The 26,145-nt window shown below is 44.8% G+C and overlaps 1 protein-coding gene across 1 annotated transcript in view; it reads left to right on the top strand.

Annotated features, from left to right (window-relative positions):
- The window catches only part of LOC137543910 (thread biopolymer filament subunit alpha-like), a 47,600-nt gene extending 31,202 nt beyond the window's left edge, over window positions 1–16,398 (top strand). The window contains exons 9-10 of the mRNA XM_068264980.1: window positions 8,972–9,309; window positions 15,659–16,398. Of these exons, the coding sequence (XP_068121081.1) occupies window positions 8,972–9,309; window positions 15,659–15,681 (361 nt within the window). The 3' untranslated portion in view covers window positions 15,682–16,398. The remainder of the gene's footprint in view (window positions 1–8,971; window positions 9,310–15,658) is intronic.
- The last annotated feature ends 9,747 nt before the right edge of the window (window positions 16,399–26,145 follow it).

The raw sequence follows: 26,145 nt of genomic DNA, 5'->3' as shown, positions 1-26,145 counted from the left end.
TACGGCTACAGTACGCTTTGCTGACTTGTATCTGTTTGATGCTACATTATTTTCCATTGCAGGGGAATAAATTTGTCTAACCTTTCCTGGAGGAGGTGATATAAAGGAAAATAAAAGGATGTTGCTGTTCACATTGCATAGGAACAGTTCAGCCTGGAAAGATACAACATGTGAGATAAAATGTTGTGCGGTCCTTTAAATCACCGCTGGCCAGATTACAACTTTGCAGGCGTTAAGAAGCTAAAAGTGCTTTGATGTGAGGATATTTTCCTGTGCAAAAAATATCTAATTTTCATCTGAGATTAGTCCGACACTTTTCTGATGGTACGATAGCCCAGATAAATGTCTCCCTATTCTTATCAGCATTGAGGAGACTGTTGTGCCAAATCCCCAACTCCATGTTCAGAAATGCAACCCTGGGCCTGCTAGGAGCTTTCACCACCATGCTTCACAGTTGGTGGCAGACCTGAACTGCTCTCCAGGCCTTTGGGTAGCAGCTGCCTTGTGTCACAGCCAGATAGTTCAAATTTGGACTCAGCAATCATGACTGAGCCCTTCTTCTGTGCACCTGTTCTTGTGCATAGGAGAATCATTGGCCGTTTCCAAGCCAGAGGTTTGGCTTTTTAGCCAGAAGTCTTCACTGAAGACCACTCACTTCTTTGTTCTGTAGATGCACCAGGTTACCACAGGGTTCTTCTTAGACTTAACTGGTGGTGTCACGGGACATCTTTTGATTGTGAAGCAAAGTTAGTATGGTGTGTTTTTAATCCGCTGCACTAGGTTTCTTTGGTTGACCAATGTGTTTTTGGTCCTCAAGATTATTTTGGGATTCTGCTGAACAGGTTTAGCAGCACGTCTGGAAACACTTGTCTTACCTGAAAGCTCTGCCTGTAAAAGACTGTATGCAATAAACTGTGTTAAGCAGAATTATGTGTGAAAAGCTATCCAAAATGCAATACAGGTAGTCCCCGGTTAATGAACAAGAAAGGGACTGTAGATTCGTTCTTAACCTGAATCTGTTCTTAGGTCGGAACACTGTGCCATCTCTGTCCCCTGTGCTCCCCTGTGCCTCCAGTGTCCCCTTTGTGCCACATCTGCCCTCTCTACCTGTTTATACAAGTTTAAAAGCCATTTTTTTTTAGATTTTTTTAAAATCGATTTTCTCAAAAACTACAAGTCCAATTTGAAAATTGCTTTTACTTGTTCCAGTGGAAACACAGAACCCATGCCGTTCGTATCAGCGGGTCGTTCGTAAGTCAGGCGTTTGTAAGTCGGGGACTACCTGTATACTGTATATACAATGCATTACGCTCTGCTCACCGTGCGATAAGACTTTACGCATCTAATTCTGCTTAATGCAGTTTATCGCATACACCCCTTTGTTACTGCACTAAGACCACCCTGTGTCTTGTTCGTTAGTTTTTTGGTGGTCAGTCTTGCCTTTGTGTAAAATTGACATTTGAGATTAGGCTGTCCTTGAAGTGTTTAATCAAGCAATCTGTTAAAGGCGCGTACACTCGCCTGATTTCTTCAAACGACGGGTCGCGGGACTGCATTTCTGGAGCCAGTTTCCCTGTGTGTACCGTCGCAGATCAGTCAAAACCAGCCTTATCAGCCTGCCGACAGACTGTACACACGGGGAAACTGTCGCCAGAATGGCCGCCCCGCGGGCGGGTCGGATGACCCATCATTTGAAGAAATCTGGTGTGTGTACGCGCCTTTAGAAATCCTTTTAACTTATTGAGTGATTCCCCAATTGAATGACACATTCTACATTACTGTGCAGCATGAGAATGTTTCCTGCTACTGTATCCATGGTTGGAGGATGTGGAGGTGGCATTGGTGCCATGTGGTTATGTCCAGGATAGATCATTTAGACTCTTTCCCCTGTGTTTGATAACACAGTATGTTACATTACGCAGTCTAGCTATCTGGCCAACCTGTATAGTAACAATGGACACGGAATCTGCACATCATCACATCTTTGACGTCAATGACATGGGCCATCCTGGCCCTTGCCACCACCCTCTGGTTATAAAAATGACAGCCTCTCTTGCAATAGACAAGAACAGGAGACACAGTGAGTGATATTTGTAGACATTCCCTCCCTTTAATAGCCTAAAGTGAGTGGCAGGGAGGGAGTGTGGCAGTATGCTCCCTCCCAGAAGGCACCATGGGAAGCCAACAGCATGGCAGCCCTTATCCTGCAGGACCAAGTCGTAAACAACACATTGGGGTTTTTCTTAGAGAGTCTTGTTTTGGAGGATTGAGTGTAGAGTGGATGGTTGAGAAACATAAATTCCAATCCATGCACTTTATATATTGCTCTAGATCACGATACTTCCCTCCTCTACGGCTCCCAGGAGTGACGTTTATATCCGACTTCCAATAAATTTGACTGAATCACTGGCAATGCTCTAGCTGTTGACCTACATAGAAGTTATTTAAGTTATATTTAACAAGCTGTCTGCATGGAGCCGTCTCACTGATAGTCTGACCCACATGTACATAGGGAGTCATGCTAATGCAGATACTGACTGTAACCTCATTAACCCTTTCTGCATTGGACGTTTCTGCATTGACAGTGAGAGGGGTTCAGGTTTTCCCAGATGCCGTGGCTTTAATCCCGTTTCGCTTGTAGCTTTGTGGAGCAAAAGGAAAATGTCAACGGAGGTTGGATCCTAGAAATAGAGTAAATTGCCGTAGCAGCTTTCGGCACCCGGAATTAATTTGCCAGAACTTTACGTTGTGCTTAGCAGAAGAAAACTGTATTCTCTGAAAAAGAAGCCAGATTTAATTAACAGCAAACCACGTGGTGGAAACTCAGCAAATAGCATTACATTATTAACTTTTTTTCTTATTGTCTGACATTCTGGTGATGAAAAACAGGGCAAGAGCTATTATCTTCTTAGCTGTAGTTATAGGGTAAGATTGAGCAGGGGCATAAGTAGAAATCATTGGGCCCCCACAAAACTTTTAATCCCCCCCCCCCCTGCCAAACCCAATTGGCTATTGCACACTTGAATGTGTTCTCTCAATGCAGATAAAAACAGAAAGACTGCACACATTTTCTCTATAAATTACATTAGCTTCCAAGATAAAACGTGGATGTTTTCACACATACATGCACACATGGGCTTGATTCACTAAACCGTGATAACTCAAATATCACACCTTATCAAAGATATCACACCTTATCTAAGATATCACACTTTATGAAAAGATATCACACCTTATGAAAAGATATCACACCTTATCAAAGTTAACACGCCCTATCAGAGTAGCACAGCGAGCACCACAAACCCGCAGGGGCTCAGGACAGGACGAGTGCCATTGCCAATTAGCAGGCATAAGTTTGTAGTGCTCGCTGTGCTACTCTGATGAGGCGTGTTAACTTTGATAAGCTGTGATATATTTTCATAAGGTGTGATATCTTTTCATAAGGTGTGATCTTTGATAAGGTGTGATATATTTTCATAAGGTGTGATATCTTTTCATAAGGTGTGATATCTTTTCATAAGGTGTGATCTTTGATAAGGTGTGATATTTGAGTTATCACGGTTTAGTGAATCAAGCCCCATGGTGTGTAGAAAACACATAAAAAAAACGACAGACGAGTGTGCTCCCAGCCTCAGCTTATTACACTCACTCATGGAGCAGTACTGGCTATGCAGACTCCTCCAGCATCACTACAGTACACAGCACTTGGAGAGGGGTAAAGAGGTTGGGGGCTGGGCGCTGCACACTAAATAGGGACTATCTACAAATCTTTGTCTACAACACTTTGTATGATTCCTTATCAGCGGCTGAGCAGATGCAGTCATTAGACCAATTGTGCAGAGAGCAGAAAGTCTTTTCTCTCCATGCCCTTAGTTGTCATTTCTCCCCCCATGGGGCCCCCTGCGGCTTTTGGGCTCCCCATGGCTGCATCCCTTGCAGGGACTATTGTTACGCCCCTGAGACTGACTATATTTTATTGTAAACACATAGGTATCATTTTAAAGGAGAACTCTGACTGAGACATTTAAAAATATCCCGATAGTTATATCTTTTATTTCAATAGCAACTGACCAGCCGATACTTTACTATCTGTAGCTAACATGGAAACACAGGGCCAGATTTATCAAAGCATTATTGACAGTTTTTTTTTATCTTAAAGTGAACCTCCAAATTAAAAATCTACTCAGCAGCACTGAAGAGGCTTGGTGTTTCCTGAAGGGCCCATTCACACTAGAGCGTTTTGCCGGCGATTTCGGCAAAACGCACAAGCGCTAGCGCTTTTATTTAACGCAAATCGCCAAACGCAAACGTGTAGCCTGCACCATTTTCAGGCGATTTCCCGGCGATCGCGTTTCAGTGCTATAGAATCGCTTAATGCGATTGCAAAAAAATCGTCAAGTGTAAATGCTGATTTTTTTCACGTTCAATGCAAAAAAAATCTCCTGAGCAAAACGCTAGCAAAGGCACTACCGTTTTGCGTTTTACAAGTGTGAATGGGCCCTAATAGTTTCACAGCATCAGAACTTTGTTTTTCTTATCCAAGCCTCATTTTTAGCTGCACAGAAGCTAAGCTCAGCCCCATCAAAGAAAACTGCCTTGGCATTTTTCCCCTGATACTGTGCAATGCATGATGGGTTTCTGATGTTGTTGTTCTCGTTGCCTAGCAACTGGGAGGGGTGATCAGGACACAGGACAGTTGGAACTGTGTCTCATGCTCCTTGTCACTTAATTTCAACTAAAAAGATGGCTGCCCTCATGAAATCAAACATTTGCCTTTTCTTTTAAAACAGGGTGGGTAAGAGATTATTACCTATCTATTTTAATTAACATAACTAATGTAACTTAATGACAGTATGTTTGTTTAGGCTGAAGTTCCTCTTTAAACAGTTCTAACCAGTATGAAGGACAGTTCTGTATGACAATAAGAAAATTCTTAAAGAGAACCTGAACTTAAAATAAAAAGTCAAAATAATCATACACAGGTCATACTTACCTCCTGTGTAGTCTACTCCTCAATCTCTTTCTCCTCTCCAATGTCCCATTTGTCCACTGTGATCAATGGAATTCTCTGTCCTCCATTTTGAAAATGGCCATTACCCCATAACAGCTTCTTGGTCAGCAAATTGTTAAACTGTAATATCACACACTTGAGACATAGGGAAGTATGGACGTTACGTTACCTTGCACATTCAGTTGTAACTAACGGCTGCTGACATATAACTGACAGCAACTGGTATATTTCAGCTCTGACAAAATATTGTCAGAACTGGAAGAGATTACTGTAAGAAGTTTCTGAGAGGAACTGACGGTGAGGTTAGTATGTAATATTCATTTGCAGGTACACCATGTGTTTATTTGAAATAATTTTACTCGCTTTAGGTTCCCTTTAACTCCTAGTTAATAGCGTCAGTTTAGTGTGAACTGCACTGCAGTTAAAGAGGAACTCCAGTGAAAATAATGTAATTAAAAAGTGCTTCATTTTTACAATAACTATGTATACATGATTTAGTCAGTGTTTGCCTATTGTAAAATCTTTTAAATCCCTGATTTACATTCTGACATTTATTACATGGTGACATTTTTACTGCTGGAAGGTGATGTAGCTGCTGCATGTTTTTTTGGCAGTTGGAAACATCTGTAAACAGCTATTTCCCACAATGCAGCAAGGATCACAGACAGGAAACTGCCAGGAGTACATACTCAGAGTTTCTTGTGAGAGGGGTTTCACCACAATATCAGCCATACAGAGCCCCCTGATGGTCTGTTTGTGAAAAGGAATAGATTTCTCATGTAAAAGGGGGTATCAGCTACTGATTGGGATAAAGTTCAATTCTTGGTCGGAGTTTCTCTTTAAGAAAAGTGCAAATCCATTTAACTGCCACAGGCTAGCCATGATTTGTGAAGGGCTCCTCCCCCCTGCTGCCAGGTGTCCTGTGAATCTGTTCTGCGCTTAAAGAGGAACTCCAGTGAACATTTTACTGTTGGCAGGTGATGTAGCTGCTGCATGGTTTTTGGCAGTCGGAAACAGCTGTAAACAGCTATTTTCCACAATGCAACAAGGTTCACAGACAGGAAACTGCCAAAAGTTTAAACTTTTCTTGTGGGAGGGGTTTCTTGTGGGAGGGGTTTCACCACAATATCAGTCATACAGCGCCCCCTGATGGTCTGTTTGTGAAAAGGAATAGATTTCTCATGTAAAAGGGGGTATCAGCTACTGATTGGAATAAAGTTCAATTTTTGGTCTGAGTTTCTCTTTAACCCTTACAGTGCTGGGCATTAATGCAGATGTATCGGTTACCTCAGGAACAGCAATTCCCCTCACTCTTTGCACTGTCTGAGAGACCTTCCTAACTCCTCCTATTTAAAAACAGTTTTAGAAGGAAACTGAACTATCTAGTGATTTCTTAATGTGTCTGAGACAGTTCTGCGCATATTTCTAAAAACCTTCCAATATTTTGATAATTGTCTCCCACAGACTACTACAAGCTGCGTGCGTAAATTTATATGAGGCTCACATTTATTAGGGTGCCGGCTGATGGCAATAGTGAGAATATAGATAAAATAATGTGATTAAAGCGCAGGTGGTAGTGTTTCTCAGCATGTCATGGAGGTTGGCATGTGGCTCTCATATCTAACGTCCCATATACACCATACAATTTTTTGTCCAATTCGATTCATTGATTCGATTCAATCCAACATGTCCGATCGGGATTCGATTCGATTCAATTTGCCATTGCAAAACAATGGCAAATTGAATCGAATCCCGATCTGACATGTGGGATTGAATTGAACAAAATCAATGAATCGAATCGGACAAAAAATTGTATGGTGTAGATGGGGCTTAAGGCTGTGATTCTCTACTGTTGGCTTTCATGCACAAAGCAAGCCTGGCTTTCCATACCCTCCTTCATCTTCGGAGACGATGGCATGTAGTACGCCTAATTACCCTGATTTCTTCTGTTTTTGATAAATGTGCTTGTTTGGAAAATGACATCATTTGCTTCATTGCTCAGAACAAACATATTCATTTGCCTAAGCGGCAAGCAGTGTTGTATTCATAACACTACATTTTTTACTGACATATAGGGATCTAATAGCAGAGAGGAGTGTGAACTTTCTTTCTCAAGGTACACCTGAGAGTGTGCCAAAAACACTCTCCCCCGACAACTGGGGATTATCTATACAATAGCTGAGGTCCAGGTCCAGTGCCCTTTCAAATACTTCTAGTATGTAACAGCCGATCAACTAAACAGCAGGCGCCTTGCAATCAACTAGCAAGTGCTCCCGGTGCCCAATTTACACCCCACTAAACACCATGAACAGATAACACTATGAATGAATAACACCATGAATGAATAACACCATGAACGAATAACACCATGAACGAATAACCTGACACCCCACTAAACACCATGAATGAATAACCTGACAAGTATCAATCATTTTTTGATCTGTATTTATCTTCTCACATTGCACTGTATTGTTATATTTTTCCCCTACTATTATCTTCTTATAAAATTCCTCTTTAACCTTAGTGGTAATCGCGAGTCAGGCTCGGGCTCAGAGAGGTAACCCCTGAAACCATGGGAGGTGTGTAATGTGCAGGGCTGCCACATATCTATCTGTAGGATTTATAGGGTCTAAAAGCGTGTAAAAAATTGCATTGCTTTCAGACACTATAATAAGGAAATAATCATAACGCCAGGGAGGTTAAAGAGGAACTCCAGTGAAAATAATGTAATAAAAGTGATGCTTCATTTTTACAATAATCATGTATAAATGATTTAGTCAGTGTTTTCCCATTGTAAAATCTTTTAAATCCCTGATTTACATTCTGACATTTATCACATGGTGACATTTTTACTGTTGGCAGGTGATGTAGCTGCTGCGTGCTTTTTTGGCAGTTGGAAACATCTGTAAACAGCTATTTCCCACAAGGCAACAAGGTTCACAGACAGGAAACTGCCAGAAGTACCTCGGTACTCAGAGCTTCTTGTAGGAGGGGTTTCACCACAATATCAGTCATACAGCGCCCCCTGATGGTCTGTTTGTGAAAAGGAATAGATTTCTCATGTAAAAAGGGGGTATCAGCTACTGATTGGGATTAAGTTGAATTCTTGGTCGGAGTTTCTCTTTAAGGTTACATTATGTACTTGTTTTGAAAAATGAGACTCTAGTGCACCCCTAAACTTTACAGGTAAAAACCCACCGTACAAGGTGCTGAGCATGTTACTCACACCATGTGAACAGGACTAAAGGGGCCCATACACTGGTCGATTTCAGCAATTGATCGAATCGATCGATCAGAAACTGATTGCCGATTGATTTGTGGCCGATTTCGATCAATTTGATCTATCTGACAGGATGGAAGATCTAGGCAGCAGATCGATGGCCCATAGAGTTGCATTGGATCTAATCTAATTCGATTTTCAATAGATTTCCAATAGATTTAATTCTGAAATCTATTAGAAATCTGTTCCAAGTGTGTGGCGCACATCAGATAGATTCCTGTCAGATTAGACTTGACAGGCACCTGACAGAAAGCTATCTGATGGTCGAATCTGCTGTAAATCTATAAGTGTATGGCCACCTTTAGTCTATCTATCGGTGCACAGGACTAAAACATGCACAAGCCATATAAGGTGGGCAGGGGGATGTGCTTAAACTTCCTGGAACTCATAATATTTGGAGGTCCACTCTGGGGCACACTGGACTCAGAAATCAGATCATATGGAGCAACCATACCATAGGTCCATCCATCATGGTGTGGAGTACAGGAGAAACGCCTATTGTCTTTCACAAAGTCTGTAATTTCATATCTATAGAGGGCAACACGGGTGTTACAGATGTATTTTTTTTTACACTTTTTGGTGACCTGCCAGAATGTAGTCTTGTTTGCTCAATCTTTTTATTTGAAAATATTTTCTTTAAAATGTTGCTTAAATGAATACATTGTCTTTCTTTCTTTCAGGCTCAACTCTGGAAGTGGCATCACAGTGCATATGTCTAAATCTAGCTTCGGCGGAGGTGCTGGCGGTGGTGGAGGTGCTGGCGGTGGAGCAGGCCTTGGTGGGGGCTTTGGCCTTGGCGGAGGTGGTGGCGGTGGCGGTGGCCTTGGTCTTGGCGGAGGATACGGAGGTGGAATAGGAGGTGGTCTTGGAGGTGGTCTTGGAGGTGGTCTGGGACTCGGACTTGGCGGTGGTCTTGGAGGAGGTGGCTTTGGAGGAGGTTTCAGTTCATTAAGTCTGGGTGGTGGAGGCGGCGGAGGTTACGGACTGGGCGGAGGACTGAGCCTGAACTCCAGCACATGTAAGTTTATTACCACTGATCACCACTATACATAAAGCATAGTACATATAGAAATTATCATTAAAGGGAACCCGAGGGGAGTGGGATATGGAGGCTGCCATTTTTATTTTCTTGTACACAATTCCAGTTGCCTGGAAGCAAGAGTCAAAACCCTGGAACAAGCATATGGCTAATCCAGTAAAACCTGAATCAGCTGAGTCAGAGTCCCTGATCTGCTGCATGCCTGTTCAGGGTCTATGGCTATAAGTATTAGAGACACAGGGTCAAGAGGACTGCCAGGCAACTGGTATTGTTTAAAAGGAAATAAATATGGCAGCCTCCATTTACCTCGGGTATCCTTTAAGGCCTCATTCACACCTGATAACTAGTTCTTACACGCGTATTTGTGCCAAAAATAATAAATAAAAAAAAATAAGAGAAGTCATTTCAAGATTGGGTTAATCAAAAAACACTTATTTCAAATTATTATTTTTTCAGTATGTATTCCAGGATTCCCACAGTCTTATTTCCATTTTAAGGACTAAAAAAAATATATAGATTTGATGTTTTAAACAGATTTAAAGAGACTCCGTAACAAAAATTGCATCCTGTTTTTTATCATCCTACAAGTTCCAAAAGCTATTCTAATGTGTTCTGGCTTACTGCAGCACTTTGTACTATCACAGTCTCTGTAATAAATCAATGTATCTTTCCCTTGTCAGACTTGTCAGCCTGTGTCTGGAAGGCTGCCAAGTTCTTCAGTGTTGTGGTTCTGCTATGCACTCCCCCCTCAGGGGGGAAAGAAACACACAAATGATCTCTTGAGATTCAAAAGGAAGGCTGTATACAGCCTGCTTGTGTATGGATGTATTTTCTATGTGTGGACATACTGTACATCAACCTACTTCCTGTTTTGGTGGCCATTTTGTTTGTTTATAAACAAACTTTTTAAAGCTGTTTTTAACCACTTTTAATGCGGCGGGGAGCGGCGAAATTGTGACAGAGGGGAATAGGAGATGTCCCCTAACGCACTGGTATGTTTAGTTTTGTGCGATTTTAACAATACAGATTCTCTTTAAGGTCAAATTGACATGGCTGCTATTTATTCAGCCCCCACAAAGAGAAATCTTGACCCATTGAGCTTTTGTAGTTATTCTGCTATCAGAAGTTTTATTACGGTAACTCTAAAGGTGCCCATAGAACTTATGATTATGGGCAGATTCGACAAAGAGACAAATTTATCTCTAATTGAATCTGATTAGAGATAAATGTGTCTTTTTGTTGATTCTGCCCATACACTACAGGCCGATTTTTGTCCGATTTCAGCATGAAATCTTCAGGGAATTGGCACCGCCGCTGCCCCCAATGTAAAATGTCCGACCCCCCCACCACCAGTGAGCATTTATACATTACCTGTCCTGTAGCAGCCTCCACGCGGTGTCCGTAACCTCCGGGCACGCTACTGGCGCATAGCGTCTGATGTCAGACAATATGCGCCATTAGCATGGAGAGCCGCCCGGAGGTTACGGACACCGCGCGGAGGCTGCAACAGGACAGGTAACATATAAATGCAGACACGGGGGGCACATTTATACATTGCAGCGGCAGGGGTTTCGTCATCTCATCGCTCGTTCCGAAATCGGTCGCCATACCGTCGCAAACCCGACCAACCTACTTCAGCCCGACGTCTTACGCCATGCGCGATCGACCATGCGACCAATTTCCGCCCCAAAATTGGTCGCTTTGTTGATCGGGCATGCACTTGGCAGCACTAATTTTCATCCAATTGGATTATAATAATCGAATTGGATGGTCGATTGGCTGCCAAGTTGCCTGATGTATGGCCACCTTAATCGTTTTTCAAGAGAGCTGCTGCTGAGTCTGATTGCAGAGATAAAGCACTGGGGTCCAGGGGCGTAACTAGAAATCACTAGGGCCCCCCTGCCAAACTTTGGATGGGGCCCCCACTGAATAGGGACTGTCTACAAATCTTTGTCTGCAAAACTTTGTATGATTCATTATCAGTGGCTGAGCGGATGCAGTCATTAGAACAATTGTGCAGAGAGCAGAAAGTTTTAACTCTTCTTGCCCTTAGTTTTCAGTCTCTCAGGACTGGGCTCCCTGTGGTTTCTGGGCTCCCCTGCGACTGCATCCCTTGCAGGGTCTATTGTTACGCCCTTGCTGGGGTCTTTATGCCGCTGGCTTTAACATACTTTTTGGATGTGGTTGTGGCTACTAATTTAAACCCTCTTTTTTGACACCTAATCCTCCTTATCAACCAAAATCCTTCTGAAGGTCCCCATACATCAGTATGTATAGGCAGAGCGGCCAAGAGACAGATTTCTCTCTGATCGAATGTAATTGGAGAGAGATCTGCTGCTTGCCCACACACCACAGGCTGATTCCCGATCAATTACATCCCGAAATCTCTCGGGAGTCCGCCTCCTCGCCCCTGTTCCAGTGTATAAATGTGCATGTAATGTGTGCATTTATACATTACCTGTCCTATGTGGCGGTGCCAGTCCAGCTCTTCTGTTAGCCCCATACACGCTGCCGGCGCATAGCATGACGCCGCGTGTGTGACATCACACATGCGCCATGCCATGCAAACGTTTCATCGCTTGTCCCAATATCGCTCATCATTGCCCCCGGGCACCCGACCAATCACAACAGCACCACATCTTGCAGCATGCCGGATTGAGGTGCTCGGTCCGAACCTGCACTTGGCAGCACTGAGTCACTAGATATATGAGTAACTTTACAGACACCTAACCTAAGCATCATTAGATCAAACCTATCCTCCAAACCAGGGGTCAGGAACCTTTTTTGCTGAGAGAGCCATAAACGCCACATATTTTAAAATGTAATTCCATGAGAGCCATGCAATATATGTTTCAAACTGGGACAGTGTGCATGCGCAGCAGAGGGCTGTCCCTGTTGCCATGGTGATGTGTATACAGTTGATCCTCCGGGCAGCGGAAGTGTCAGACACGTCTTCAGCTTCTCTTGGGTTTCAGCAACATCAGCAAATTCCCTCGAGAACCAGACAGGAGAAATACAGACTAACAGCTTGTACAATTAGCTAGCTGACTTGGGGGTTGATTCACTTTGATTGGCCCAATAGGCTGCCTGTTAAGTGACAGGCAGAGTCACTGGACCTGACAGGGTCCAGGGAGGGACAATTGGAGCAGCTGTTAGTTTTGAGGGAGCGTGAGTAAGTTAGTAGCACATGCTACAGCAGTAGCGTGCCTACTATGAAAATTTTACTTGCACTGCTTGAGCAGTGCAGCTTAGTGAATCAACCACTAATGATTTGTCTCTGAGCCAGATGCAGCCATCAAAAGAGCCACATCTGGCTCCCGAGCCATAGGTTCCCTACCCCTGCTCTAACCTCACTTGTTTTCCACTAATAATATAAGCCCTTGTTTATGAACGATACATGTTCATGTATGAAAAGTAAAACCAAATCCTGCACTAGAATAACTCTGCCGAAGCTCTCACCGAGTACGCCTGCTTCGTTCAGGTCACACAGTAGGTCTTAGTCATCTGCCTAGGTTGTCTGGTAGACGACCCGGCTTCGCAAATAATGCTATTTTTGAGTCACTCCTCTGGTATAAGCATGCAGCTCAGAAAAGTCAGAACCCCTGACCCATATACACACTATGGGTAAATGATTCCAAAATTATTCTTCCTGAAAGACCAGCATAGTAGCCAGGGATCTAGCATTCTTTAGAAGGAAATCAAGATGGCAACCTCCTTAACTCTCTAATACTTTGTGTACTTTAAAGTGAACCTTAAGTGGGTCAAGAAAAAAAGTTAAAGTATTTCATTAGAGGGAAGTCTTTGGATAGTCTAGAGGTTTCCTGATCCAACCATTCCTGGTTCCCTCTGGACATATCTGACAATAAATTCTCGATATTTGCTTTCATGGACAAGCGGCTTTGTGCTACTGCGCAGGAGCAGACTGTAATCTCTCACACACAGTATGACTGCGCTCATACACAAAGGGGATAAGCAATGTGCTACTGCGCAGGAGCAGACCGAACTCATGCATGCACAGGATGGCTGCACTTGTACACTAGACAAGGCAGCTGTCCACCAGGGGTGGGATTGAGGAGGACCTGAGAAGCCTCTAGACCAGGGGTCTCAAACTCGCGTCCCGCGGGCCATTTGCGGCCCTTGGTACAATATTTTGTGGCCCGCGCCGGCAAAAGCAAAAGAGACACGGAAGCGAACTATTTTACCTTATAGTTCGCTTCAGTGCTCCCAAGTAATCCGCCGCATCCCCGCAGCTAAACGAGGGCTGCAGAGACCCCAAATCCCCGGGCAAACATCCACGACTGCGCTGAGGGGCAGAGCTTTCAGCTGTAGCTCTGCCCCTCCTGACGTCAATCGCCGTACGGATCGCCGCCTCTCCCCGCCCCTCTCTGTGAAGGAAGAGTGAGAGGGGCGGGCCGAGGCGGCGATCCGCTGCGATTGACATCAGGGGGGGCAGAGCTGAAGCTGAAAGCTCTGCCCCTTTCAGGAAATGCCGGCGGATTGCCCCCCCCTCCCCCCGGGCGATTTGGGAGCTCTGCAGCCCTCGTTTTGCGGCGGGGACACGGCGGATTACTTGTAATGGGAGCACTGAAGCGAACTATAAGGTAGGACACTTCATGTTCAGAAGAAATAATTAAAACTGTTAATAATGACAGTTGAGGACTTTTTTTTGTGTGAAATCCCTTATGCTGCCCAGCTTCATCCTGACTTTGCCTTCTGCGGCCCCCAGGTAAATTGAGTTTGAGACCCCTGCTCCAGACGCTCCAGAGGCATTCCCGGGATCATTTGTGGCCCTCCCCTTCATCAGAGGCCCCTTCACCTGTAATAATAGGTAGCCAATGCCCCCCCCCCCCCAGTTTAGGTAGCCACCCCCAATATAGGTGTCCAAGATATCCTCCTAGTATAGGTAAGGTAACCAATGCTCTTACCCCACCAGTAAGAGCACTGGGGTCAGTGGGAGTATGTAGCTTCCTGCTGCCTCCCAATCCACAACACTCACAGACCTCCAGATTAAGGCGTAGCTTGGGGTGGGCAAGGGGGACATATCTCCCCGGACGCAGCACTGTGAGGGGATGCTCAGCACAGTTGCTGCACCCCCATGTGTGTGAGAGGCGGCTTGCTGGCTGCCTGAAGTGCTTCTTCTCTCCCTCCCTCTGCAGAGGAGTGCAGAAGCATTAACAGCAGCAGAAAAAGCAGGGCACATCTGGCTATCTAAAGGGGGGCACATCTACCTATCTAAATGGGGAAAGGGGGGCACATATGGCTATATATAGGGGGGCACATCTGGCCGGGGGGGCGCAAAAACTGTCTATGTCCCCAAGTGCTGAAAACCCTTGCTACACCTCTGCCTGAAGAGAGGAGAACAGCGCACAGTAACCATGCGGCACACTTCAAATACAGGAAGTAAGAAATGACCTCACTTCCACATCTGAAGTGTACTCCGTGGTTCCTGTGCCGTTTTCAAGTCTGTTCACATTGCCACTGTTATGAGGTCTGTGTGAGTGATGGGGAGGTAGCGGCAACCATATAAATCACAGATAGGGATGGCAATGCTTAGATGAAATCATGAAGAAACATGTCGCCAGTTTGATCAGCTGATTTGTAAGGCTCTGATTTGCTGTGATAATGAGTTCCTGGTTTAGCACATGATCACTACCAGCAAATCAGAGCCCTACAAATCTGTTAGCTGATCAAACTGATCGCATGCTTCTCCATGAGTTCTCCTTAGCCTTGCCATCCCTAGTCACAGACAGGGTGACCCTGGCAGTGTGGGAGGCCCTTGCTGTGGGTAAGGCCCAAGCGGCTGTATTTTTGTTTGTTTATTGCATCTTATTAAAGTGGATCCGAGGTGAACTTTTACTCATTGCATAATTGTGTTCCTTTCCTATTGTTTATAGGGCATTCCTCAAGCCAAATACTTTTTTGTTTTTGTTTTAATACTCTAATTCCCTATAAACTAAATAAACCACGCCCACAGGTTTTCAGAGAGCCTTGGCAGTAGCAAGAGCTCATGGGAGCTCAGTCTGGGCAGGGGGAGGAGGAGGTATTACTAGCTATTGATTTCAGAGGCAGAGGAGGGAGGAGGGGGGATTCGTTTTTTTTCACAGTCTGAGTGCTGATGGTGCAGATAAGCCTGCCTCTTTGTAATGTTTACAAACAACTTGGCTGCTGTCATTTGTATCACAGGAAGAAATAATCATTTTCTATTAAATCTGCAGCTAGATTTGCTAGTGTAAACTATCTAAACGGTAAGATATATAGACAAGTTACTTGTTATAGTTAGTTTTTCATCTCAGATCCGCTTTAAATAAACATTTTTCATCCTTTCCAGTTTCTACATCTACTGCTTATTGAAGAAGTTATTAAAGAACGTCACCTGAAAACTCGCTGAGAAAAATTCCAACTCGAAAGGTCGCTGTGATCCAACAAACCTAGCCAGATTTTCTCCGAGCAAAAAAAAACCCCAACAAATGTTATCTGCACTCACCGAGCTTCCTGGGAAGACCACCACACTTTATCTTCTAACGTCACTATTATGGGAACTTTGTGTATTTGTTTATAGACAGAAGTGCTGATCTGTAACTCACTCTGTGTAACTTTCTGGTGATTTAAGACTTTCCTATACAGTTGTGTTTTTTTATAAATTTCTCTTCATTTTCTTCAAAAGTGTATAAATTATACCTGTAACCCCCAGCGCTTGCCATTTAAGTCTCTCATTACCGAAACTGCAGGACGTTTAGCCTAATCTGAGATTGATCGCTTTCGCTCTGGACAGCTGAATTCGCTAGGGAACAGCTCTATACCGTAGTACAGCAGGCTGAAAAGTGTGCAATAATAGGAACGCACGGGGCTGCTGACGCCTTGCAAGCGTTCAGACTCGCGCTAGCTGCAGGTAAAGGCATCATGTATCGTTATAAAGTCGAGGAGCGTGTTTTAACCTCCTGCAGTGTACTTTTATCAAGAGAGCATAGAGCAGATCCCCGATAAAAAAAAATAATACAAAAATAAAGGGCTTTTTGTGTTTGAACCGTGTGTAAAGAAATCACAAATAAAAGCATTTCTGAAACAGTTTCTTGTGTTGAGTTTTTTTTTTATCCTTGAGAGCTTTTATGCCTTTCTGAAATAGGATATTGCGCGCTTTTGTGACCTGAGCATGAAACAATTTCTGCTAGTAATCTACAGTTGTACATTAGTCACTTCACTTCAGGAATCGTGGAACTTCAGACAAGGCCATTTCTAGCCTTTTTGTCACTCCAGGCAAGAAGTCCAGTGTTACAGGGGGACTGAAGGAGGCACAAAGGGAAACAGAAGCAGGCAAAAAGGGGACAGAAGGAAGCACAAAGGGGGACAGAGGGATGAGGCAGCACCAGGGGACAGAAAGAGGCACAGGTCGACAAAAGAAGGCACGGGCCAGAAGGAATTTCAAAGGGGGACAGAAGGAGGCACAAAGATGACAGAAAGAGGCATGGAGGGACAGAAGGAGGCACAAATAGGGACAGAAGGAGCACAGGGGCTAGAGCCAGTCACACAGGAGGACAGAAGGCAGCACAGAGAAACACACGGGATCAGAGGTGGCACGTGTGACTGAAGGAGGCACAAGGGGAAAGAAAAAGGCACAAAGTAATACAGAGAGATGTATGAGAGTAGAGGTGGCAGGGGGACTGAAGGAGGCACAAAGGGGCATAGGAAGAGGTACAAACAATTGTGGGGGCGAGGCTTTGTTTGTGGGTGGGGCTTAGTTTAGGGGTGGGGCTTAAGGGGCATTGCCCCCCCCCCCCAGGACCAATGGCACTCCAGACAATGGCCTGGAATGTCTTTGCTTAAAAACGGCCTTGACTCCAGGCACTCAATCTGAGGTTCAAAGACACCTAATAAATAAATATCAGAATGGTGACACCTTAGAAAAGGTGTTTAAAGAGAAACTTAAACCCAAGATTAAAGGGAACCAGAGATGAAATAAAGAAAAGCTTTTATACATACCTGGGGCTTCCTCCAGCCCAAGACGCACGGAGCGCTCCCACGCCGCCATCCACCGCTGCCCGCAACTACGAGAACCGTCTCCTGTCACTGACATCATTGGAGCCAGGCTATGCAGGAGAAGTGCACCCTCTACGTATCTCTCCAGCAGCTGCTGAAGAGATAGGCAAAGACTGCACTTCTACGCTAGACTGGCTGCGACCGACGGAAGAGCGGGGAGCCGGTTCTCGTAGTTGCAGGCAGCGGTGGATGGCGGCGTGGGAGCGATCCGTGCGTCTTGGGCTGGAGGAAGCCCCAGGTATGTATAAAAGCTTTTCTTTATTTCATCTCTGGTTCTCTTTAAGCTTCTTCCCAATCAGTAGCCCATACTGTCTCTCAAATCGGAATCATTAGGATCAGCATCAGGAACATCTGTATGACTGATGTTGCAGCACGATTCTCATATGAATGGTCGAATTGGAAGATTAACTGGCCCGCAATATCAAGTGATGTATGAGCACCTTTAGGTAGCCTTTATTTCCTACCTTTACAGAACGCATAGACCTCCCCCCCCCCCCCCCCCAAGAAAAAAAAATCTTGTAAACCGGAAGTAAAGATCTGGATTTTAACTTACTTTCTTCCAGCTCCCCTTAGTCTGGCAGGTCCCTCGGCATCCTCTGAGTCACCTCCCTTCTCCTACTCTCAGCTCTGAAATTCCTACGACTGGAGCTCCAGGTGCACCCACTTTGCATGCGTGGCCCTATCCATGTGCACTCCATGACCGTGCCCCCATTGCTGAGAGGATCTGCACATGTGCTGTTCTCAAAAGAATAAGCCTGTTGTTGGGACCACGATCATGGAGTGTGTGAGGATGGGAACGCCCATACGTATGGAAGCTCTAGACTGCAAGAATTTAAGAGCTGCCTGCAAGAGAACGGAGGGGACCCAGAGGCCACCAAGGGACCTGTTAGACTACTGGGGGCTGGAAGAAGATCCAGGTAAGTTAAAATCCCCAGGTTTGCTTGAAGTTCAGGTGTGCTCAAAACAACACATTTCGTGGGTCTATAAACCTACTTCATCATGTCGGTATCAGAGCCAAGTGTGCATAAGATAAAACCAAGTGCCTCTAGATCATGCAGTGGACAAACTTGGCCCTCCAGCTGTTAAGGAACTACAAATCCCACAATGCATTTGCCTTTATGAGTCATGACAGGGGCTGTCAGACTTCTGTAATGCATTGTGGGACTTGTAGTTCCTCAACAGCTGGAGGGCCAAGTTTGCCCATGCCTGCTCTAGATCCTATTCTCAATGCTGCCTGAATTATTAATTCAAAGCAACTGGATCAGGAGTTCTGCTTCACTCTGTCCTTACTATCCAGGCTCAAATCACGTCAGTGACCCATGTCTCCTAGGCTAAAGTACTGGTGTAACAAAAAAGGCAGTCAGTTTTTCTTTATCATAAAAAAGCCTGCAGTAATGACAGCCTCCATATGTCACCCAGTACAGGGGTTCTTAAAAATGACTCCCCATTGAAACTCACAGTTCTGAAAAATGAATACTTGACTTACATTTCCTACAGGCACACAATAGAGACTATACAGCAAGCATTGTTCAGTGCAATGTTTACCAAGGTACGTCTAAATTGCTTCTGTTCTCAACAGGAGGTCTCTTTAAAACACACAAAAGCATTTGCAATAAAGCGGAGACAAAGGGAGCAAACAATTTTTGAAGAATGTATTTGTATGTAAAAATAATTATTAACGCAGAATGTTCAAGCTAACAATTCTGTCTTTTATGAGATATGAGTCACAACCTGCATTTCAAATCCAGCTCTGGCCTCTATCTAGAGGCAGTTATTTTTGTAAGGTTGTATACATATTTAAACAATAAAAGAACCATTTAATTTGGCCCGCAAGTGGTTTCCCCATTACATTATGTTTGGCCCACTCTAGACCACCAGGGAAGCTATATTGGAGATTTAAGCTCTAGATCACCAAGGAAGCCATATGGGGGAAGGAGAAGGAAAGCATTAGACACCAGGGCATTGTTTAGAAGTGCGATGTAGGACGGCTAGGCACCAGAGAAGTGTTTAGGATTGGGAGGGAGCACTAAACACCTGGGAACTGCATAAGGGTGGGAGAGTGCTCAGGAGACACTAGGAAACTGTATAGGGGATGGAGGGGGCCACTACACACCAGGGAACTGTATAGTTTAGGGGGGGCCACTAAACATCAGGGAACTGTATAGGGGAGGAAGGAGGGCCACGAGACACCAGGGAATTTTATTAGGGGTTGGGGGCACTAGACTCCAGGAAACTGAATCAGGGATGGAGGGGGGCATGAGACAACAGGGGACTTTACGAGGGAGGGAGGGGGCCGCTAGACATTGACTTTGGCCTATGGCTTGGGCCCAGTGTGCAGTTTGGGCCCACTTTGTATTTGAGTATGACACCCCTGTTGTAGCAGCATCACACTCCTCACCTGTAGGTTGGGGGATTGGGGTCTTCATGTTAATGCTGCTGAACATAGAGTTACTGACACTCTACTGTCCTTCTGACAAGCAGTACAGGGAGAGAAGAGATGAACCTGATACTTGCAAGTGACATTTCACAGAAATACCTTGTGTGGCAGATAAAAGCAAATGGCTGTTGATTACCCTCATAGATTGAAAAATGGTGCTTTGATTTTATATGACGGCGATCCCAAAACTACTTTGCTTTCCACGACCAGTGCTGCTCACGAATTTTCGGCAAAGGCATTTTCGCATTGAAAATGCCATTTTCGCGATTTTTTCCCGCAAATACGCTTACATTTCCGCATTTTCACTTTCGAGATTTTAATGTAAATTTGCTACAATTTTCGCATTTTCACCTATTGGCTGCCGACTTTAGCGGTTAATAGCAAAGCCCCCTTAGGGGCTAGAATCGCAAAATTTGCAGGGTAAGTTAAAGAGGAACTCCAGTGAAAACTATGTAATAAAAAAGTGCTTCATTTTTACAATAATTATGTATAAATGATTTAGTCAGTGTTTGCTCATTGTAAATGCTTTCCTCTCCCTGATTTACATTCTGACATTTATCACATGGAGACATTTTTACTGCTGGCAGGTGATGTCACTGGAAGTAGCTGCTGCTTGCTTTTTTAGCAGTTGGAAACAGTTGTAAACAGCTATTTCCCACAATGCAGCAAGGTTCACAGACAGGAAAATGCCAGGAAAATGGTCCTCACAGTCTCCTGTGGGAAGGGCTTTAACACAATATCAGCCATACAGAGCCCCCTTTTGATCCATTTGTGAAAAGGAAAAGATTTCTCATGTTAAAGGGGGTATCAGCTACTGATTGGGATGCAGTTCAATTCTTGGTCACGGTTTATCTTTAAGGTGAACAGTGGGGTATAAGAGACAGGAAAAAAGAGGAAAGATTTTTCAAAAAGACCTTATAGTTTTGGAGAAAATCAATTTGAAAAATTATGAAAGGAAAAAAGTATACATTTAAATGCGGCAAATGACAGATTATGCAGCAACGTAACGGTAGTGTAAATTTACATATATCAAAAGAATGAGCAATGAATATCATGATGGGGTTTCCAGGGGGTCCGGACTAGTGATGTCGCAAACTTGAAATTTTCGGTTTACGAACGCAAATTTGCCGCAAACGTATGCAAACCGTGTGGACCGCCATAGACTTTAATGGGCAAGCGAATTCTTAAACCTAGAAGGACTTTTTCTGGCCACAAAAGTCATGGAAAAGTTGTTTTAAAGGGGCCTAACACCTAGACCGTGGCATGCCGGAGGGGAATCCATGGCAAAAGACCCGCGAAAAATGACCTAGTTGACCCAAAGTTGTGTTTTAATCTCTAAAGGCCAGAAATCACATTGAATTCCTAAATTTGTAGAATAAAGTGCTTAAAAACGTCCTGCGTTGCCAGGGATCTTCATACAGCCATATTGCGGCTGTATAGCGTAGCGATCCCTGGCCAAAGCTTCCACTTCCATGGAGTCTCCAGGGGGTCCATACGCAGTTATCACTAAAGCTCTTTGCGGTTGTTTGCGGTGCAGTAAATGTGGTGTTTCGTCTGTCAGTGTGAACCTCGGGCCTAACCCTTACACTACCTGATCGACATGTACACACGCTGGACATTTTTAAAGCACTTTATTCCACAAATTTAGCCATGTTACATAGTTACATAGTTATTTTGGTTGAAAAAAGACATACGTCCATCGAGTTCAACCAGTATAAAGTACAACACCAGCCTGCTCCCTCACATATCCCTGTTGATCCAGAGGAAGGCGAAAAAACCCTTACAAGGCATGGTCCAATTAGCCCCTAAAGGGAAAAATTCCTTCCCGACTCCAGATGGCAATCAGATAAAATCCCTGGATCAACATCATTAGGCATTACCTAGTAATTGTAGCCATGGATGTCTTTCAACGCAAGGAAAGCATCTAAGCCCCCTTTAAATGCAGGTATAGAGTTTGCCATAACGACTTCCTGTGGCAATGCATTCCACATCTTAATCACTCTTACTGTAAAGAACCCTTTCCTAAATAAATGGCTAAAACATTTTTCCTCCATGCGCAGATCATGTCCTCTAGTCCTTTGAGAAGGCCTAGGGACAAAAAGCTCATCCGCCAAGGTATTATATTGCCCTCTGATGTATTTATACATGTTAATTAGATCCCCTCTAAGGTGTCTTTTCTCTAGACTAAATAAACCCAGTTTATCTAACCTTTCTCGATAAGTGAGACCTTCCATCCCACGCATCAATTTTGTTGCTCGTCTCTGCACCTGCTCTAAAACTGCAATATCTTTTTTGTAATGTGGTGCCCAGAACTGAATTCCATATTCCAGATGTGGCCTTACTAGAGAGTTAAACAGGGGCAATATTATGCTAGCATCTCGAGTTTTTATTTCCCTTTTAATGCATCCCAAAATTTTGTTAGCTTTAGCTGCAGCTGCTTGGCATTGAGTACGATTATTTAACTTGTTGTCAATGAGTACTCCTAAGTCCTTCTCCAAGTTTGATGTCCCCAACTGTATCCCATTTATTTTGTATGGTGCTAGACCATTAGTACGTCCAAAATGCATGACCTTACATTTGTCAACATTGAATTTCATCTGCCATGTATGTGCCCATATAGCCATCCTATCCAGATCCTGTTGCAATATGACACTATCTTCCTGAGAGTTAATGATTCTGCACAATTTTGTATCATCTGCAAAAATAGCAACATTGCTCACTACTGCATCTACTAGGTCATTAATAAATAAATTGAAGAGCACTGGACCCAGAACAGATCCCTGTGGGACCCCACTGCTAACAGTCTCCCATTTTGAGTATGATCCATTGACCACAACTCTTTGTTTTCTGTCCATTAGCCAGTTCCCTATCCATGAACACAGACTCTTCCCCAGTCCTTGCATCCTCAACTTTTGCACCAGACTTTTGTGGGGAACAGTGTCGAAGGCCTTTGCAAAGTCCAAGTATATCACATCTACAGCATTCCCAATATCCATATTAGCATTCACTACCTCATAAAAGCTGAGCATGTTAGTCAAACAGGACCTGTCTTTAGTAAACCCATGTTGATGCTGAGAAATAAGATTATTTTCTACTATGAAGTCATGTATAGTATCTCTTAGTAACCCCTCAAATAGTTTGCATACAACTGATGTTAAACTTACAGGTCTATAATTTCCTGGATCAGATTTTTTGCCCTTCTTAAATAATGGGAAAACGTGGGCTGTACGCCAATCCAGTGGGACTCTGCCAGTTGCAAGAGAGTCACAAAAGATAAGATAAAGGGGTTTATCTATAACTGAACTTAATTCCCTTAGGACCCGAGGATGCATGCCATCCGGGCCAGGTGCCTTGTCTATTTTTAATTTATTTAGTCTTGCCTTCACTTCTTCCTGCGTTAAGTATTTAATATTACAGTTAGAAGAATGAGACTCTTCCGCCTCTGTAGTTTGCAACAGTGCTGTTTCTTTTGTGAAGACAGAAGCAAAGAAAGCATTTAATAACTCTGCCTTACCTTGGTCATCCACCATTGAGTTCCCATCCTCATCCTTTAGGAGTCCTATACAGTCAACCTTTCTTTTTTTAGAGTTAATGTACTTGTAAAACTTTTTTGGGTTAGATTTGATATCCTTAGCGATTTGTTTTTCAGCTTCAATCTTTGCCTGCCTAATTTCTTTTTTACAATTTTTATTGCACTCCTTATAATTGCTTAGTGCAGCCTCTGTCTCCTCCTGTTTTAAGACCTTATAGGCATTCTTTTTCCTCTTCATTTTATCTTTAACCTTTCTATTCATCCATAGAGGCCTTTTTTTATTCCTAGACATTTTGTTTCCATATGGGATATACCGTATTTTTCGCCGTATAAGACGCACTTTTTCTCCCCCAAAAATAGGGAGAAAAAGTCCCTGCGTCTTATACGGCAAAGGCAGGGAATCCCCGACTTACGAACGCCCGCCGATACGAACCATCGACCCGCCGCCATGTCGGGGATTCCCTGCCTTTCAGTGCCTGCTTGGGTGCCTTCCTTCGTCCCTCCCTCCCGCCCGCCCGAGTTTTCTGATCCCCCCGTCCGTCCCCGAGTGTCAATAGCGGCAAATTACCTTTCACATGCTCCCGCGCCGATCCCACATAATTGTGCTGCCCCCCGCTAGCATGCGCTCCCTCCCCCTTGCGGATCTGGCCCCCCCGGGTGTGTGAAGTAGCGGCAGCTTACCTCCACGATGCGCCCGCGATGACTGGAGACATCCCTCTCCCCGGCACTTCGCGCTCTAGTGACTGGCTTGAACTGTGCGTCATCAGTTCAAGCCAGTCACTAGAGCGCGAAGTGCCGGGGAGAGGGATGTCTCCATTCATCGCGGGCGCATCGTGGAGGTAAGCTGCCGCTACTTCACACACCCGGGCGGGGGGGCCAGATCCGCAAGGGGGAGGGAGCGCAGGCTAGCGGGGGGCAGCACAATTATGTGGGATCGGCGCGGGAGCATGTGAAAGGTAAGTTGCCGCTATTGACACTCTGGGACGGACGGGGGGGGGGATCAGAAAACTCGGGTGGGAGGGAGGGAGGCAGGGGGCCACAGGAGGACACATGGGGGGACAGAGGCGATATGAGGGGCAAGTGGAGACACATTGGGGGCCACAGGACTGGAGGACATGGGGGGCACAGAGGCAACATGAGGGGCAAATGAGGACACATTGGGGGCCACAGGAGGACATATGGGGGGCACAGAGGTGACATGAGGGGCAAATGAGGACACATTGGGGGCCACAGGAGGACATATGGGGGGCACAGAGGTGACATGAGGGGCAAATGAGGACACATTGGGGGCCACAGGAGGACATATGGGGGGCACAGAGGTGACATGAGGGGCAAATGAGGACACATTGGGGGCCACAGGAGGACATATGGAGGGCACAGAGGTGACATGAGGGGCAAATGAGGACACATTGGGGGCCACAGGAGGAAATATGGGGGGCACAGAGGTGACATGAGGGGCAAATGAGGACACATTGGGGGCCACAGGAGGACATATGGAGGGCACAGAGGTGACATGAGGGGCAAATGAGGACACATTGGGGGCCACAGGAGGACATATGGGGGGCACAGAGGTGACATGAGGGGCAAATGAGGACACATTGAGGGCCACAGGAGGACATATGGAGGGCACAGAAGCACACATGAGGGGGCACATAAGGACACACAGGACACATGGGGGGGCACATGAGGACACATGGGGGGCACAGGAGGACACATGAAGGGCACATGGGGGGCACAGGAGGACACATGGGGGGCACAGGAGGACATATGGAGGGCACAGGAGGACATATGGAGGGCACAGAAGCACACATGGTGGGGCACAGAAGGACACATGGTGGGGCACATGAGGACACACAGGACACATGTGGGGCACAGGAGGACATATGGGGGGCACAGGAGGACACACAGAAGGACACATGGCGATATGGGGGGCACAGGAGCACACATGAGGACACACAGAAGGACATGTACAAGACGCTCCTGGAATATGGACGCACCAGGTTTAGTATTTTTTTTCCCCTGGTTTTTGCCCTCCAAACTTGGGTGCGTCTTATATTCCGGAGCGTCTTATACGGCGGAAAATACGGTACATACTACAGTATTGATTGAGTATAAGTTTAAAAGCTTGCCATTTCCCTTCAGTGTCTTCCCCTTGTAGTACATTATCCCAGTTCACCAAACTAAGTGCCTGCCTAATTTGAGTGAACTTTGCTTTTCTAAAGTTCATAGTTTTAGTGGTCCCGCTGCCCCGTGGCCTATCAGTCACCAGCTCAAACGTTATCATGTTGTGATCACTATTTCCCAAATGTTCTTGAACCTGCACATTTGATACATTATCTGGTCTATTAGAAATGATCAGATCCAGTAACGCATTCCCCCTAGTTGGTTCAGTTACCATTTGAGTCAAGTAATTGTCCTGTAGTGCTGCCAGAAATCTGCTGCTTTTACCAGAATGGGTAGCCTCAATACTCCAGTCAATGTCTGGAAAGTTGAAGTCGCCCATAATTATGACCTCATTTTTACCTGCAGCTTTTTCAATCTGCTGTAGTAATCGCAGTTCTGCAGCTTCATTAATAAGAGGTGGCCTGTAGCATACCCCAATAAGCAATTGGCAACTTTTATTTCCACCATGAATATTTACCCAAACGGACTCCACATCTTCGCAATCTTCCTCCATCTCATCGTTGAGGACAGCTGTAAGAGAATTCTTAACAAAGAGACAAACCCCTCCACCTTTTTTCCCTGTTCTATCCCTCCTAAACACATTGTATCCTTTTAAATTAGCTATCCAGTCATGGCTTTCATCCATCCA

The sequence above is a fragment of the Hyperolius riggenbachi genome, chromosome 2 (assembly GCF_040937935.1).
Source record: "Hyperolius riggenbachi isolate aHypRig1 chromosome 2, aHypRig1.pri, whole genome shotgun sequence".
In the NCBI taxonomy this organism is placed as follows: Eukaryota; Metazoa; Chordata; class Amphibia; order Anura; family Hyperoliidae; genus Hyperolius; species Hyperolius riggenbachi.
The sequence above is the reverse complement of the archived record's forward strand: the minus strand, read 5'-3'. Positions and strand labels throughout refer to the sequence as shown.